General features: G+C 54.5%; 2 protein-coding genes across 3 annotated transcripts in view; both read left to right on the forward strand.

Moving 5' to 3' along the window:
* The window catches only part of Spg7 (spastic paraplegia 7 (pure and complicated autosomal recessive)), a 48,190-nt gene extending 43,466 nt beyond the window's left edge, over window positions 1-4,724 (forward strand). For both annotated transcript variants that reach the window (XM_005411036.2, XM_005411035.2), the window contains exons 14-17: window positions 1,123-1,279; window positions 1,734-1,900; window positions 2,289-2,366; window positions 4,369-4,724. In XM_005411036.2, the coding sequence (XP_005411093.1) occupies window positions 1,123-1,279; window positions 1,734-1,900; window positions 2,289-2,366; window positions 4,369-4,569 (603 nt within the window). In that variant the 3' untranslated portion in view covers window positions 4,570-4,724. The remainder of the gene's footprint in view (window positions 1-1,122; window positions 1,280-1,733; window positions 1,901-2,288; window positions 2,367-4,368) is intronic.
* An 8,280-nt stretch (window positions 4,725-13,004) lies between these two features.
* Rpl13 (ribosomal protein L13) lies at window positions 13,005-15,777 on the forward strand. The gene is made up of 6 exons (XM_005411037.2): window positions 13,005-13,113; window positions 13,301-13,410; window positions 13,495-13,636; window positions 13,829-14,002; window positions 14,473-14,529; window positions 15,517-15,777. The coding sequence occupies exons 2-6, from the start codon at window positions 13,307-13,309 to the stop codon at window positions 15,673-15,675; spliced, it is 636 nt and encodes a 211-aa protein (XP_005411094.1). The 5' UTR covers window positions 13,005-13,113; window positions 13,301-13,306; the 3' UTR covers window positions 15,676-15,777.
* Window positions 15,778-16,823: the final 1,046 nt, after the last annotated feature.

Below are 16,823 nucleotides of genomic sequence, written 5' to 3' on the forward strand. Positions count from 1 at the left end.
CCGAGAGCGCACGTGGGAGCCCTGCCCCCGCAGGCAGCTCTGAGCGCTGGTGTGTAGGCAGCTTCTAGAGAGCCTGTGGGCCTGAGTGCGGACCCTACAGACCCTTCTCCAGGGAGCAGTGGAGTGCAGCTGCAGTGCGGCCCTGCCTGCGCCCTCAGGGGCCTGGTGTGGCTTAGGGTTAGGGTTAGGGTCGATGCCCTTGCACAGCCCGAGAAGACCAGCTAGTTCCACCTCCTGTGCCTCTCGGCCACGTCCTTCAAATGCTTTGTGCTCTGAGTATTCCCTGTAGCCAGGGCCAGGTGGGCAGGTAGGGCAGTGGTCCTGCAATCGCTGGGGGACCCAGTAGTCAGGGCACATTCGTGGATCCAGCGTTGAAGCTGAACAATAGCTCAAAAAATCCAAATTAACTCAGGAAAACCTGTGATGAGTAAAGCTTCAGAATTTGACTTTCCCTTCGTTCTCAGATTTTCCTTTTTAAAGGCTACAAATCAGGTAATCCAGTGCTGTACTTCAGGGAAGGACTGTCAAGTTACTATCTCTGAGATGGTTATTGTGATCAGGCATAATTCGTTGTGTAATTTGGTTCTGGAGGTTTTTCCAGTGCTAGGGATGGAATCCAGGGCCTTGTGCATAGGAGACAGGCACTCTGCCTCTGACCTATAACTGCAGCCCTGGCCTTAGGACGTGTTCAGGCTCCCTTGGAGTGCTCAGGGTCTTGCCTAGTTACCTGCTGGAGCATGGTCCACTCCTCCTCTGCTCCAGACCTTGGGTTCTGAGGGGAGAAACCAGGGTCAGGTGGGGAGAGATCTCCTCTCCTGTCCTCCCGTGTGTCCTGGGGTTTCCTGTCTGAGAAGGTCAGTGCAGAGTGCACTGGGGCATGGTGTGTCCAGCACCTCTGCTGTGGCTTCCTGTACAGGGCGTGGCAAGTGGGACACCATGAGGAGCCCTTCTGTGCTCCAAGTTGGTAGTCTTTGGTGCGAGGATTCTTTTCTGTTCTAAAACTGGGGTGACGTAAATAAAACAAGAGAAGAGATGAGACACTACAGATCTTACTGCGACAGGTCTGCCTGTGTGAAAGTAGGACATGTCTCCCTGCCAGCGTGACCCCCTTGCCCTCTGCAGGTCTCCATTGCACCCCGCACGAATGCCGCGCTGGGCTTCGCACAGATGCTGCCCCGAGACCAGCACCTCTTCACCACCGAGCAGCTGTTTGAGCGCATGTGCATGGCCCTGGGCGGCCGTGCGGCCGAGGCCATCTCTTTCAGCCGGGTCACTTCTGGTGAGGCCCAGCCGGAAGGCCCTCTCAGCCTTTGTGGCGGGTGAATTGATGAGAGACGTACACAGTGCAGATTCACATTTACGCAGAGTACAAATGCATTACTTGGTTAATTCTTACTCTGGCTGCTAGATAAAACTAAAGCAGCTGATCCCAAGCTGGCTCTCCACTGGGCGATCCAGAGAGGTCATGGGGCCCCTGCTCATCCCAGGGACCTTAGGCTCAAGGTTGGTGGATACCTTGTTCAGGCCTGGTCTCGGTTTGAGAACTGCTGCGCAGCCCAGGCTGGGCCCCAAGCAGTTCATTGCAAAGCCAGTGTGTCTGGGAGGCTGACTGCTCTTAGGAGCAGTAACAAGAGGCAGGGATTCCATGTGGGGAGCTTTGGGCTGGACACCCTGCGGCTGATGCTGCCACGCTGTCTCCTGAGGGTACTCTCCTTTCTCCACCCACACTGCAGGGGCCCAGGATGACCTGAGGAAGGTCACACGCATTGCCTACTCCATGGTGAAGCAGTTTGGGATGGCACCCACCATCGGGCCCGTCTCCTTCCCTGAGGCACAGGAGGGCCTCACAGGCATCGGGCGGCGCCCCTTCAGCCAGGGCCTCCAGCAGATGATGGACCATGTAAGTTGCCTCGCACTGCCGTCCCTACCCACAGGGATTGTTCTCCCAGGTTCTGCTGTAGCTGTCGCCTGTTTGGCTCCAAATGAAGCTATAGAGTGGATGTCAGATAAATAGAGTGGCACAGTCAGCACCGTGGGGCCTGTGGGGTGCACCAGGATGGTTCCAGCCTGAGCTGGGGCAGCTGAGGGTACAGGGGACAGACAGGGTCCTTTGGATGCTGCTGCGGTGTGGGTGGTAGCAGGCGGGCAGGATGAGTAGGGCGTCCTGAGACAGCACAGAGTAGGGGCTGCTGCTTGTGGCGAGGGGCGGCGGGTGTACTCCAAGCCTGCCCTGCCTTTCCTGCACATGGCGTTGGATCTGGCTGTCAGCCGTCTCTCTGGCTTCACAGGAGGCAAAGCTGCTGGTGGCCAAGGCCTACAGGCACACAGAGAAGGTGCTTCTGGACAACCTGGGCAAGCTGCAGGCGGTGAGTGGCGTGGGCATAGGGCAGGGCTAGCTTTGCAGGGTGCTGAGCTGTGCCCAAGGTGCTATGCAGCCCCTTCCCAGCAAAGCACGCGACCAGTGCTGGCAGTTACAACCTGCTGTCGGCTCTGTCTAGTCTTTTTCAAAGAAACCACTTTTACTTACTTACTTACTTACTTATTTTGAGACAGTGTCTCACTATGTAGTTCAAGCCTGCTTTGTGGCTCAGGCTGACCACAAATTCTTGCTGACCCTTGTGTCTCAGCCTCCCGAGTGCTGGGGTTACAGGCGTGCATCAGTACGCCCAGCTCCACAAAGCTTTTTAAATTTTTGAATAGGTTTCAGTTTATAGAAAAGTTGCCATTGTAGTGCAGAGCGCCCTCACCCCCACGTCCTGCTGCCTTTGGCAGACACGTTCCACAGCCCTGGGCCCAGCATGGACGTGGCATTGTTCACTGAGGCCCACGCTTGGTTCCTGTGTCAGTCCCAGTGTCCCCTTTCAGCCCAAGATCCACAGAGCACAGCGTTGTCATACATCCTTGGGCTTCTCTAACCTGTGAGTTTCCCAGGCTCACCCTGTCCCAATGGCCTCGGCCGTCCCGAGAAGCTAGTATGGGCAGTGGGTCTTTGAGAATGGCTGGGGCGCGCTCATGTGCACCTGCTCTGTGAACTGCCACCCAGAGTGCAGGTGAGGTGACCGCTTTTGGTGCTGCATGAAGACAGGCGGGAGGAGCCGCTTTCTGTTGCTCCACGAAAGGTCCTCAGTCAGACGACGTCTGGTCAGGGCCCTGCCCCAGCCTCCGCCTGTGAGCCAGGTACACGTTGTGGGTGCAGCACTGCCTGGGAACCAGGGTGCACAGTAGGGATGTGTCTTGGTTACTTTTCTCCCATTGCTGAGACAAAACACCTGACACACAAAATTAAGGAAGGAAAGTTTATTTAGCTCACAGTTTGTGGAGGTTTCAGTCCGTAATCATCTGGCTCCAAGGCGGAGTGGCATGGTGAGGGGCAACAGTTCAAGGTGGCAGAAGACAGCAAAGCAGCAAGAGCAAAAGAGGGAGAGCAAGCCTCTTTTCCTCCTTCAGATTGTAAGTAGGCTTACACCCCACCCCCAAGCAGGTATAGCACTCACCATCTCCACGCTCTCCTCTTGCACAGGCTCAGGATGTTCACACAGTGAGGCCCCTGCCCCCTGCTGAGTCACTAGTTAACCTCCTAAACTTCTCAAGTTGACACAGTAAACAACATCCCAGAGATAAGGGCGTGTCCTCTACACACTAGGATGTAGAACTGCTGAGTTACTTAGTTAAGCTTCTGGACTTCTCCAGCGGACACAGTATATTAACCGTAACAGGATGTGATGAGTAGGGGCCAGAGCTCCCAGGTCCTACAGTGTCCCCTGGAGTGTGGCCTCGGGGGCACCACGTGTGTCAGGGTTACCACTGTTTACAAAGTGTGGCTGGGTTGTTGCTCAGTGGAGAATGGAGAGCCGTGGGCTCCAACAGAAGGAAGAGAGTGTGGGAGTCCTGCCTTAACCAGCAAGAAGCCATCAAGACAGGGCTGTGGGATACACTTCACCTTCATCCAGGCCCCAACTGGAGGCCTGGCTCTTGCTGCAGGGTCAGCGCACTCCCTGAGCCCAGGCGGGAGGTTCTGCAACCCCCTCCCCTCTCCACAGACACACTGCCTTGTTTGCTGAAGGAAATTGCAGCTGCCAGAAATAAGCAGAGATTTTGGAAGGAAGTAGAGAAGTCAGTGAGGCTGGCAGCTGGGAGATCATTTCCAGGCTGAGACAGGGAGTGATTCTTCTTTGCCTGAGCTGCCTTCGCCTCTGCTTTCCTGGGAAAGTGGCCGTCGGAGGTGTCCTGCTCACAGACAACCCCACATGCCTCGCAGGACAGAGACCCTCTGTTGAATGAGCCCCTGTCTCGGATGCTGTGCTCTCAAAGGTTCTTGTCTTGTCTTTGTCGCAGAGACTCACACACTGCCCTGTTTGTTCTTTCTAGCTGGCGAATGCCCTCTTGGAAAAGGAAGTGATAAACTATGAGGACATTGAGGCCCTCATTGGCCCGCCGCCCCATGGGCCCAAAAAAATGATAGCACCACAGAGGTGGATCGATGCCCAAAGGGAGAACCAAGTGACTGGGGAGGAGGAGGCCACCCCACCGCCCCCAACCCATGGGGAGGAGCCCTCCTGGCCCGGGTAGCTGGAATTGGATGGGCTGGGACTCTTCGCCTGATACCCCAACTGCCTCTCACTTGTGCATACCTCCTCTGCAAGCCCTGGTGTTCTGTCAAAGGACTACTGAAACCTATTTATTGATGTCCTGACGGTAACTAGTAAATGTCTTTGCAGAACCAACTGGTTCAGTTGTACATTTGTGCATACTTTCCCCTGGGGGAAGCTCCGGATCTGTCAGGAGTGTGAGTTTTTGTGTTCCCAGGGCCATCTGTGTACAGTCTCTGTGTGTGGCCATGTGACCCACAGGGAGTCCTCTCCGAATGCTAACAGGACCCCATGAAAGGCCTCTCTGAGAGGTGTTTTTTCTGGTGCTCCCTTGTTAAGGACGTCAGAGTTGGGATCTGGCAAACAACGCCACCTACTGCTGTGTGGACCAGAATGAGAGGACTTCTAGCTGCTCTGGTGCCACATGGGACACCATGGTTTTGACCAGCCCGATGATGGCGGTGCCTCACTGTGAATTGTGTGTGCACAGCTCACTGGGGTGGTGGTTCATGCTGACTCACAGGGTCCTGTTTCCAGGTTATACTCAGAGCCATTCAGTCACAAGACAGCCTGCCGGGCATGGTGGCACACACCTGTAATCTCAGCTGCTGGGGAGGCTGAGGATAGCAAGTTCAAGCCAGTTGGGCCCTGTCACCAAAAAAAAAAAAGGGGGCAAATCCTTTTTTGTAGGAATCTGGGGCCCAGACTGTGTAGGGATAAAGTGGGCTCCCGGGTCTGGGGGTGCTGCTTGCACACACCTGCCCTTGGCCCCTGCCCTATGTGGTACCATAAGGAGCCATGGATTGCAGTTACTACCAGATGGACTAGATGGCTTCTGCCCCACGTGCAGGTCCCTGAGGAAGACTTTGAGGCTGCAGGAGGGCAGATGAGGACCCTGAGGGTTTGGTGGAGGACACTTTCACCCTCACCCCAAGGTCAGCACCTGGTTAGGAGGCTGTTCGCTAGCATCTCTGCCACAGGGTGGCATCTGATGTGGACATGACACTAGGTGCATTACCCATTGAGATGGCCGTGTCTTCTTATCCTTGGGGATTATTCGCTGAGTGACACATGGCCCAGCGGCTTGAGGGCCATGGCATGTAAAGTACAGCAGCCAGGACCCTGGGAGTAGACTGAGCGGGCGGCGCCCTGATTTACAGAAGTGAGTGGTTCCAATGTTGTGTGTTACCATCCTTGGGGACTACCTATGTCCTTGCTTGTGCTCAGAGAGATACTGGGTTTGTGCCAACTGCCAATCACGTGCTGTAGCACCAAGGGGCTGGGCTGGGTCCTTACCTCCTGGCTGTGACCAGCAGAGTGGGCACAGCATGGCCTGACGGCACCTTGTGATTTGCCCTCCTCTAGCCAGGCACACAGCTTCTTGTGGAGACAAGCACACGCTCTTTTTCAGGTCCTGGAGATTAAGCCCAGAGCCTTCCCACAGCTATATCCTTAGCCCTTTGTTTGTATTTGTGTTTTAGATAGGTCTTGCTGAATCACTGTGTTGCCCAGGCTGGGTGCAATCCTTGTCCCTCAGCCTTAGAGCACTGGGATTACTGATGTGCACCACCACGTCCAGCTGTGTAAACATTTCTGACTCAGATCATGGGGAGCTGTGCTCTCTCTGCAGTCAGCATTGATCGCATCACAGGCAGCTTCTCCTCCACCCAGGCTGAGGTGTGTGCCGGCCACATCTCCAGAAGCTTAGAGGCTGGATGATGAGCTGCTCCGTGATACCGTCTAGTTCATGTTGGGCTGCTGGTTAACCATTTGTCCAGATTTGGATGACAACCACAGTCTGCATTCCAGCCTGTGCAGCACAAAATGCTACAGGAAGTCAGGCTTGGTGGCACATACCTGTTACCCCAGAGCTCTAGGAGGCTAGGCAGGAGGATTGCAGCTGGGCCTCCACTGTGGAGTTTGTTCCAACCCCAGCAGGGTAGGGTCAGACAAGTTCCCAAAATTATGAGCACAGCACCTATGAGGGTTTTAAATCCCCCAAGGGCTGAAAAACCCCCCAGGTGGTTCCCTCGGGTCCCAGCCTTTCCAGGTCCAGACAGGGGCACGAACGATTTTTCTCATTCAATCGGCGGTCTCTATGATCTTTGCTTTGTCACCTGACTGCAGGCAGCTGTTGCCTAGGTTGAATTTCCCACACACCCCTCCCTCAGAAGCAAGCAGATAATCTGAGCCAAGCGGTTTTGATAGGTGGTGTACACATTTCAGTTTGCTGCTTGGCTTTGGCGGTTTCATTAGTTATAATTTTCACACCTGCTTGTAATCGAATTACGTGACTCAGCATATAAGTAGGAGTGCGATAGTGACCCGTCTTCTGCCCAGTTTGCCGGACCGTAGTACTGAATTCCGCGTTCGGGGGCCTTTCCTTGTCTTTCCAGTTGCCAGTCTGCAAAGCACCTTGTTTTCTCTGTGCCTCTCTGCGCCCATGCTGCTGGACCCCTCTGGCGAGCAGGAGTAGGAAGAAAGATGGACCCTGACCAGTTTGGTGGGGTACAGTGTAGGCTGTTCTTCCACATACCCAGCATAGCCCACCAGGGTCCACCAGCCCATGTCTGTGTCGACATTGTCCCAGGCACCCCGGAGGTGAGAGAAGTTGGACAGGGGGTGAGGATTTGGTTCAAAGTGGCCCAGAGACCCCCACCACTGGGTCTCTTGGGTGGCTGAGTTACAAGGCCTTTGGCCCAGACATGTTAGTGTTCCTACAGAGATGTTAAATCACCCTGCCAAAGAAATTTTTGCAATTACTGAGTTTTTGAGAAGCCAAACCCCAGAGGTAGGATGGGTGTACCCTGTTCCATTATAAGGTTTGAGGGGATCTAATTCTCTAGCCTCCCATGGCCGTTGATCCCCCATGTTGGTTTCTCTGCATATACAGCAAAAATACACTTTTTTCTTCTTTTTTTTTTTCCTGTCTTTTTGAGACAGGGTCTCGCTATGCAGTTCAGGCTGGCCTTGAATTCACTTTGTAGCCAAAGTTGGCCTTGAACTCGCAGCATCCTCCTGCCTTAGCCTCCTGAGTGCTGGGATTACAGGCGTGAGCCCCCACTCCCGGCTCAAAAAGAAATCCTTTTATAGAGTCTGCACTACAGTTTCTGCCAGGGCTAGAATCAGGTTTCCTGTGGCTGAGACGGGAGTGGGTTACTTTCTGTTTCCTCATAAAAGAAATGAAATACCTGATGTGGCCACATGGGCAGAAGTGAACCCCTGCTTTTTTGTACAGGGACTCGAACTCAGGACCTCGCGCTTGCCAGGCAGGTGCTGTGCCACTAAGCCATGTCCCCAGCCAAGGCTTGGCCCTTTTAAAGTACAGTAGGGCTCTGGGGTTTATGCCCCACCCATGGGTGAGCGCAGCAGCCGTGTGGCTCCTTCCCTACCTGGGGCCCTCCCGACTAAGGGCAGTTAAATAGCGGGCTGCGGGCCCCCCGATGAGGCTGCGGTTGGGGTCGCCACGCCTGTTTGGGGAGTGCTGCTCAGTCTTCATCCTTACAGCTGGCCTGAGGGGCAATAACATGAGTTTTGGGCAGCACATCTGGGCAGAGCCAGAGACCCCTCACACAGGTACTTACCATTAAACGTGTATTCCCACCCCATTACGGACCCCACGTTGCTCACTCTAAGTTGGCCAGCTTTGGGGCCTCACGCAGACTGAGTCAAAGCTCGGGGCATGTCAGGGAGCATCCAGACAGCCCCCAGGCCACAACCTTGGTGTCAGCGCAAGTGCAGATGGGGCACAGTTACATAACATGACTTAGCAGTGGACAACTACGCATGCGCCGGTAAGGCCGGCAGGAAAGAGTGTAAATAGGTGATAACAACATGCTTAAGAGCTGCACAATAAAGAGCAGGTGGCTCTTGCACCCTGCTGTGCCTCATGCTGCCTGCTGTTGGTGCTGATGTCTTGTACATGTGAGTTTTTTAACCTGGGCACCTCACCCGAGAAAGTCTTCCTTGGGTCCCCCAAGCAGGGTTAACACCAAGTATTGCCTATGGCTCCACATACATCAAAGAGTACTATGGTGGATTAATTAACCGTCAGTGTGAAACAATCAGCGTGGTTCTGGGTGTGGAAGGCCACCTGAGGATTGTTGCCAATAGCATGAAAGAGTGGAGGCAGGATTTCATGCTGTTGATTCTGCTGGAGAAGCTCGCCATGGTTTTCCTGATACAAAGTTAGATGTTCTCATCGTTGGAGGAGCTCGGGTCCTCACTGTCACTGAGGATGACTGCAGTTCTCTTTGGGGGAGCTGTGATCCTTACTTTGAGCATTGCTTCCTGGCTCCAGTGCAGATCTCTCAGCTTGTTGACACAGCTCTTTCATCCCACTGGCACAGACTTTGTAGCTTCCACCACGGACCTTTGGGCCCTCCCCGTGCAGACTTGATACGGACTTGAATTGGACATTGCCATGGGATCTAAGCCCTTGGCTGGATTCTTCAGGTCTCTTGTGTCCAAACAGATCTGTTGCACTCATCTTCATTTAACTTTTTGAGTGAATATTGTAAAATAATCCCATAAATGATGTGTCCTGCATTAAATTTGTTCCCTTGCAAACCCTGACTACAACTATTGATATTGGATATTTGGGATTAGGAATCTCAGTTCGACTGATCAGGTGCCCCCCTTCTTTGGAGTGTCAGACTTCCAACCATTCCTCTCAGGGGGAGTATTGTGGGTCAAAACAAGTGTACTGACAGCCCCCTGCTGGCAGATAGGTTATATTATTATGTGTGCAGCCTCCCTGAACCTTCCCTTGGCATGAGAATTGGGTGTGGTAAAGCCCAAGAAACTCCCTGGCCTGATGAGGTTATGGGAATACATGGGTCACATGATGGGGAGCTCAGGTCTACCAATGGCGCCCCTAGTAAAAAACAGCCAGTGCCAGCAAAACATCCTACCTACAATAGAAAGGTCAGGGCTAGCAAGTACCTTTCACGTTTCCGATTGGCTGGAGCAGTCTGGGCAGGGGCTACAGTGAAAATCCGGGCTAGGGAACCCAAGTACAGTTAACAAGGGGTGGCCCTGCATACCAGAACCAACCACAAAAAGCAATGCAGTCCATTCCTGTCGCCAGTTGGTGGCGTCCTCAGGCTTCTGTGCGTAGACTAGTCAGCCTCCAGAGTGACTAGGGCAGGACTGCCGGCTCTCCATGGTGACTCTGAGCTTGTGGCCAGCTTCATTCGATCATCAGCTTACATGAATCAGGGATGCACTCCCAGTCTTGAAACGCTGGCTTCACTCTGCTGTGGTGAACCCAGGAACTCACCTCAGCCACCTTTACTGAAGTAGGGGTGGACAAAATACACGGGTCCCTCAGAGGAGCTTTAGGGGGTTGGACATTCCACTTCTTCCCCCACACAGTATCTCCTGGTTTAAAGGGTGAGCGTCTGTGGTCAGCCTCACAGGTAGCAGCTCCCTAACCCAGTGGTATAAGTTGATTAAGGTAGAGCCAAGGGCCCACATCTATTGCCTTAGGATTAGATTGCCTCTCTTAGTATCCCCTGATACTGGGGGAGGGGATAAAGGATTTCATAAGGGGAAAACCCTTGTCGGCTTAGTGGAGCTACACCTGATTTTTTTTTTTTTTTTTTTTGTCCTTTTGAGACAATGTCTTGCCGGATGTGGTGGCTCATGCCTGTAATCCCAGCACTCGGGAGGCTGAGGCAGGAGGTTCGTTGCAAGTTTGAGGCAGGCCTGGGCTACAAAGTGAGTTCAAGGCCATCCTGAACTCCATAGCGAGAAGAGACAATGACTCATTATGCAGTTTAGGCTGCCTTGAGCTCACTTTGTAGCCCAGGCTGGCTTTCTTTTTTTTTTTTTTTTTTTTTTTGGTTTTTCTCCGGTACCGGGAACCGAACTCACGACCTTGCGCTTGCCAAGCAGGCGCTTTTGCCGCTGAGCTAAATCCCCAGCCCCCCAGGCTGGCTTTAAACTTGCACTGATCCTCCTGCCTCAGCCTCCCAAGTAGTGGGATTACAGGCATGCCTCACCAAGACCGGCAACACTTGATTCTTAACTAGGTGATTGGCAATATCTAGTCCCAGTGTAGTGAGTTTCCATATAATTTATTTAGTTGCCGTTTCAGGGTTCAGGTCATTCATTCCACCTCCCCAGAGCTCTGGGGTCCAGAGCTATGTGCAACTTCCCGGTGATCTTCAGGCCCTTTGCCACCAGCTGCACCACCCCAGCCAGCAATGCTGGCCCATTATCCGATCCCATAGTGATAAGGATCCCAAATTGGGAACGATTTCTTTTAGAAGTTGGGCCACTTCATGTGCCTTTTCTGTGCAAGTGGGGAAAGGCTTTACCCAGTCTGAGAAAGTGCACAAATATTTACAGCCTCAGACCCAGGGAAGTGCACTGAAGTCTTGTTGAGAGCAGACATGGGGGCCACTCTCCAGGCCAAAAGGTCCTCTGAGTTAGGCCACCCTGGGGCTTGGAGGAGGCAAAGGGAGTCAACACATCTGCCAAACAAAGACCCCGAGTCGAGCATTCTCCAGAATGCAAGGGTTTATTGAGCACTGATCCCATTCACAGCAAGATGGAGGAGAGCTCACCATGGCATAAGCTGGAAGCTGAGGTGGCGGTGACAGTGCAGAGTCTTTCTTCCACCTGGCCAGCACGCCATGAGAATACAGGGCCCAATAGGCAGCGCTGGACCACAGCGATCTGGAGACTGAGCACTGGACTCATGACAACGCACACAGCCAGATGGGGATTCTGGACAGGCAGAGTGACCGTCACAGACAGTTGCAGAACTCGAGTGGCAGCTCTGCAGAGTAGCACCGGGGCAGAGTCCACAAGCAATGAGCCAGAAAACTGAGCTGAAGAGCAGCAAGAGGCCTCCTCCTTCACACGTGGGGAGTTTGGTACAAGCAACGTGCTAATCTCACAATGGTGTACAAACAACACACGCTAATCCTATGGTGGTAAAATATATACTTTTCTTTATGGTGAAAAGATACTTTTTACAAAACATTTTTATAAGTGTCTTGAAAGGACTCACAATGTAAGTTTTCTGGCATACAGGCCATATGGGTATCACACTGCATGGTTACCGTACACAGGCACACTGGTTGTATGTTCCACAAGCTAGTTTAGACTCAGTAAGTTTAGAACCAGACGGAAAGTGAGAGGCTGCTTCTGCTCACGTCAAGTCCACAGTCACACTTTCCAGTGAGGCTCCCCTGATACTCTGTGCCCCAGGAGTGGCCTTGGGCTAACTGGGCACACTTTTTTACACCGCTTGCACCCCTCCTGGACGGTGCTTGAGAGACCTAGTCTTCCTCATCGTCCTCCATGGGCACCCCACAAAATCACCTGCAGTATCAGGCTCCGACCCGATCAGACTCCCAGGGAAGTCTGACGCCGCCCTAAACCGTATGAAGCCCCATGGAACCTGGGATCAGGACCCAACAGTGCCTGCAGCCCTTTGGCCAGGTCGGAACCTTTCCAGTCTCGTCCACATGCAGTCAGTCACACACTGACTGCAGCCTGCTGCGCCGCGCCCCGTGTCTTGGAGTTGCAGTTTCATTCCTTATGGAACTGCCCGAGCAACTGGGAGGTGACCAGTCCCCTGCTACCTCTTAGGGGCAGATCTACCAGAAAGCACCCGGGTTCTTACCAGTCCGACGGTGTCTCTCCCTTCACTGGGTGAGGGCGCCTCTCCCAGTGCCCCAGGGTCGGCACCTGGGCGAAGGGGCGGTGAAACACCGTCTCTGTCTCCGAGATATGTCATAGGATTCTCGCACAGAGATGAGGCAAGGAGGATTTCTTTCCGGGAAGCAACTTTAATCCTGCCAGCACCGGCTCCGTGGACTAACGCCCAAAAGGCAGAGCCGGAGCAGAGTGGGCCTTCCACCTTTTACAGTTTTCGTTTCTTTGACTCGCACATACAGCAACGTGGCAGCATGCTACAGCCCGACTGGGTAGCTTATGTTAGAGGGTCAGGACCAACCCTGCGCGCCGAGGAGCTGACCGCGTCACGTTCCTTTGGGAGGGGCCCTGCCACATCCCAAGTAGCTGGGATTACGGGCGCGCACCACGTCCAGGTGAAAGTCAGCTTTGCCTAAACAAAGACGCACAAATGTTCGAATTTATGGCGGGGAATAAACACTGGGCCGAGGAGGACGAAGGCTTTAGAACGCTAACTTTAAGTCTTGAAGGTTTTACACCCGTTGACGCACTGCGTCCCAGCAACAAATTCCCCACAACTCTGGTCCACCAGTGTTTTTGTAGCCTAGGCCAGCCGCGCAAGGCCGGCGCAGACACTCCGGAGGCTGCAGGGACCAAGTCGGGGGAGCAGAGGGAGCGAGACTGCACGGTTAACGCCAAGCCGCGCCCGTGCGCAGGGGCAGTCGGGAGAGGCGTGGCCGTGGAGGTCACTTCCGCCCTTCCTGGATCTGATTGGTCAGAGCGCTGTGGTTCTCCTGATTGGTCAAGTCTTCTACTACCCCAGGGTGCTTTGCGACCCTGTTCCTTTCCGTTCAGCCGATCCGCGGCGTAAGAGGTGAGTGCGAGTCCTTGCCGCCATCGGGCTTCATCCGCCCCCATCGGCCCCGCGCTTCCATCCGCGCGGCCATGGAGGACCCTCTTCTCTGCAATAGACGGCGCCCGGCCAAAGCCGGGAGGGCGGGCTTGGGGCGGTGGCCCGGGACGCGCGCCCTCACTCGCCTCCCTCTCCCTCACGACCGTAGGCAGCCATGGCGCCCAGCCGGAATGGCATGATTCTGAAGCCCCACTTCCATAAGGACTGGCAGCGGCGCGTGGCCACGTGGTTCAATCAGCCCGCTCGGAAGATCCGCAGGTGTGCGGCGGGGAGAGGCGCGACGGGTGGGTTCGGCCGCCGCGGGGTGGGGACGAGCTGACCGCCCGGCTTCTCTCGGACCAGGCGCAAGGCCCGGCAGGCGAAGGCGCGCCGCATCGCCCCGCGGCCCGCGTCCGGGCCCATCCGGCCCATCGTGCGCTGCCCCACGGTGCGGTACCACACCAAGGTCCGAGCGGGCAGGGGCTTCAGCCTGGAGGAGCTGCGGGTGAGTGTGCGCCGGACCTGCGGCGCGCTGCGGGGCCGGCTGGGGCTCAGTGGGATGATGACAGTTCTCCGGAATCGCTGCACCGCTGTGATGAAAGCACGCTTGAACCCTTTTCCATCTGACACTGAGGGCTTTTTCCTGGGGCCTGTCGGGGAGGGGCTCCCCGGCCTTCACCCGTGTCTGCCTCGGCAGGTGGCTGGTATTCACAAGAAGGTGGCGCGGACCATCGGCATCTCGGTGGACCCAAGGAGGCGGAACAAATCCACCGAATCCCTGCAGGCCAATGTGCAGCGGCTGAAGGAGTACCGCTCCAAGCTCATCCTCTTCCCCAGGAAGCCGTCGGCCCCCAAGAAGGGAGACAGCTCTGTGAGTGCCTCGAGCTTTGCCCAAGGGGAGGCCGCCCCACCCCATGGGGGGAAAGTGCCTCCTGTAGTCTTAGTTCTACCAACCCCGGTCGCCGTGACCGGGTTGTTCAGCTCAGAGAACATGTGTGTTAGCCCCCCGTCCTGCCGAGTAGAGCTGTGGAGCCCTGCGGAGATGTTTTGTGTCCAGAGACTCCTGGGAGACGGCTGCGTCCCTTCTGTGTGTGCTTCCTGTGGGTCGGGTCGGGTCGGGGACTGGCTTTGGTTGTCATTAAGGGACTCTTTACAGGACAAGGAAAGCGTCTGCCTTTCCCTGTTTTATCAGCAAGACGTTAGGTTGTAGTAATGCAGCTCTGGGAGTCCACGGAGTGCTTGCTGTGGGTGGAAGACACCCAGGGACGCCTCTGGGTGAAAAGCGTGAGGTCCTCAGGGAGGTGAAGCCAACCTCGCTGTATTCTCCCTGTTCGTGCACAGGCTGAAGAACTCAAATTGGCCACCCAGCTAACAGGACCTGTGATGCCCATCAGGAACGTAAGTGGATGCTGTGCTTACTCAGGCGTGGGTGCTGAAGTTACACTTGATACACACGCTTTAGAAACGTTGACGTGTGGACGTTGGCTGACTGTTAGTCTGATGGTGTAGACGTGGTGGCTAAGATTTGTAGACTGTGGAAAGCAACCTAGTTTTAACCTTGGAAAGAGTGTTCCTGAATTCTTAACAGATGGGCTCCTGACGATGGTAACCTGGTTCCCCCTTTCAGAAGTTTTGGTGACCTTCATTTGTCACTCAGTTCTGTTGTCCCCCACTACTGTTTGAAAGCCTGGGTCACAGGCAGCCCTCCAGAGACCTTGTGGCCTGCCCTGCAAAGGTTGAAAACTGGAGGATGACTCAGCCTCTTTGCGTCCCACAGCAGTGCCTGTCTTGGTGCCCCCTGCACCCATGTTCTCCCCGGGGGATGGGGAGCTGCTAACCAAGTCAGAGGTGGTTGTAGGTTTCTGTTTTTACAACAGGGTTTCACTGTGTAGTTCAGGCTAGCTTTGAACTGGCATTGATCCTCTTGCTTCAATCTCCCGAGTGCTGGAATTACAGATGTGCATCACCACGCCTGCCTTTTAAATTTTTAAAACTACTGGGGGGGGGTGGTCAAGCAAGCTTTAACTCCACCACTCTGGAGATTCGAGGCAGGGGGGTCACTCTGGCTGTGAGTTCAACGCCAGCCTGAATTACACAGCAAGACCCTGTTTCAAAATAACTAAATTTTTAAAATTTTTGTTTGCACATGTTTGTAGTTTCTAATGATATTGTGGGAAGTTGGTACGTGTACATAATAAGCCTCAGTTTTTAAATCTTACTCCCTAAAAATGTTTCTTTATGTAGCTTTTGTGTATAATTGTGTATTGTAAACAAGAAGACAGTGTTAGAGGGCCAGCTTTAGCAATACCCTGGGAGCACTGAGATCTCTTGAGTCTGCTGAGTTCTGTGGGTGTTGGCTTAACTCATGTCCTCCCTCCTTCCTAGGTCTACAAGAAGGAGAAAGCCAGGGTCATCACAGAGGAGGAAAAGAACTTCAAGGCATTTGCCAGTCTGCGCATGGCCCGTGCCAACGCCCGGCTCTTTGGCATCCGGGCGAAGAGAGCCAAGGAAGCTGCAGAGCAGGATGTTGAGAAGAAAAAATAAAGCACTGTTGGGGTCTTGTAATAAATGCTCAGAAAAGCTACAGCTGCACCCAGGCCCTGCCTCTAAGCAGCGTGCGTGCATGCGTGGCTCAGACTGGCTGGACTTGGGGTTTGGAAGCATGGTCTGGTGTGTCTTGCGTCTGAGGGATGTTGCTGATTAGTCACGGATAAAGAGGAATTTAGCTTTTCAGGAGGCCCTGGGGTTTGGAACAGTGACTGTTAGAGCCACTCTGAAGTTAGTGCTGGTGGCCAAGCCTGGACCCTCACGTGTGTTAGCTGCACCGCCATGGACCCAGGCCCTCCAGCCTTAGCTTTCATCAGAGTCCGCACCTGGAGCCTGCTGTCTTCATGCTGTTGTGCACAGGGCTGGCCTTGCAGCACTGTGAAGCTGCTCCTGTCCCGCAGCGAGGTGGCAGCCAGGGTGATAGATTAGCAGGACTGGGGTGTGCCTGCGTCTGAAGGTGAACTTTGGTGTCTGGGTTGTCAGGAGGATTAGCCTTTTGTGTCTGACCCAGACCTGGGTGTTGTCTAGGACACTTGGCATGAAACATACTCTGCATGTTCCCCTAGTAGTGGAGAGGGTAGCCTGGCCTACCCAGGGAGGAGAGTCAGGAAGCTGGTGCCCTGGGTGGGCAGAGCTAGGACAGGCCTTGCCCATCTGTGCTGCCCTGCGACAGGTCCCAGGGGGCTGTGGAAGGGGCCCTGGAGGAGAAGAGACGAGGGCACCCAGACGTGGTGGCGAGCTGACTGCCACAGGTCAGCTCTGCCTGCAGCTGAGAAGGCAAAGCCTGGTGGTGGCCTTGGGGGGCCTGGGCACAGTGAGCTGTGCAGCCTGTGGTCCAAGCCACAAGCCAGACTTACGTCTTCTTTTTTTTTTTCCTTCTTCCTGTACCAGAACTCGAACTCACTACATTGGCTCTTGCCCTCAGACCCTGTGTCGCTGAGCTAAATCCCCAGCCCCCAGGCTTGTGTCCTTTATACACATTCTTCCCACACTGGGGCTTCTGCCAGGCAGGTGTGGGAGCTGCCCAGCCTGTGCCTCCACAAGGTGGGCACAGCACCCTGCTGACTGGTCTCTGAGCTGCACCACTCCTGGGACTGAAGCCTGAGCCTACCAGCGGGCCAGGGTGTTTGAACCCTGAACTCAAG

Source organism: Chinchilla lanigera, unplaced genomic scaffold (assembly GCF_000276665.1).
Source record: "Chinchilla lanigera isolate Chin_1 unplaced genomic scaffold, ChiLan1.0 scaffold00140, whole genome shotgun sequence".
NCBI lineage: Eukaryota > Metazoa > Chordata > Mammalia > Rodentia > Chinchillidae > Chinchilla > Chinchilla lanigera.

What these genes read in the sequence shown, in the direction of transcription:
- Rpl13 (XM_005411037.2), top strand. Translation starts at nt 13,307, where the DNA reads ATGGCGCCCAGCCGGAATGGCATGATTCTGAAGCCCCACTTCCATAAG. An exon ending in CCAAGAAGGGAGACAGCTCT is followed by an intron (nt 14,003 to 14,472) that starts GTGAGTGCCTCG and finishes GTTCGTGCACAG; the next exon opens with GCTGAAGAACTCAAATTGGC. An exon ending in CTGTGATGCCCATCAGGAAC is followed by an intron (nt 14,530 to 15,516) that starts GTAAGTGGATGC and finishes CCTCCTTCCTAG; the next exon opens with GTCTACAAGAAGGAGAAAGC.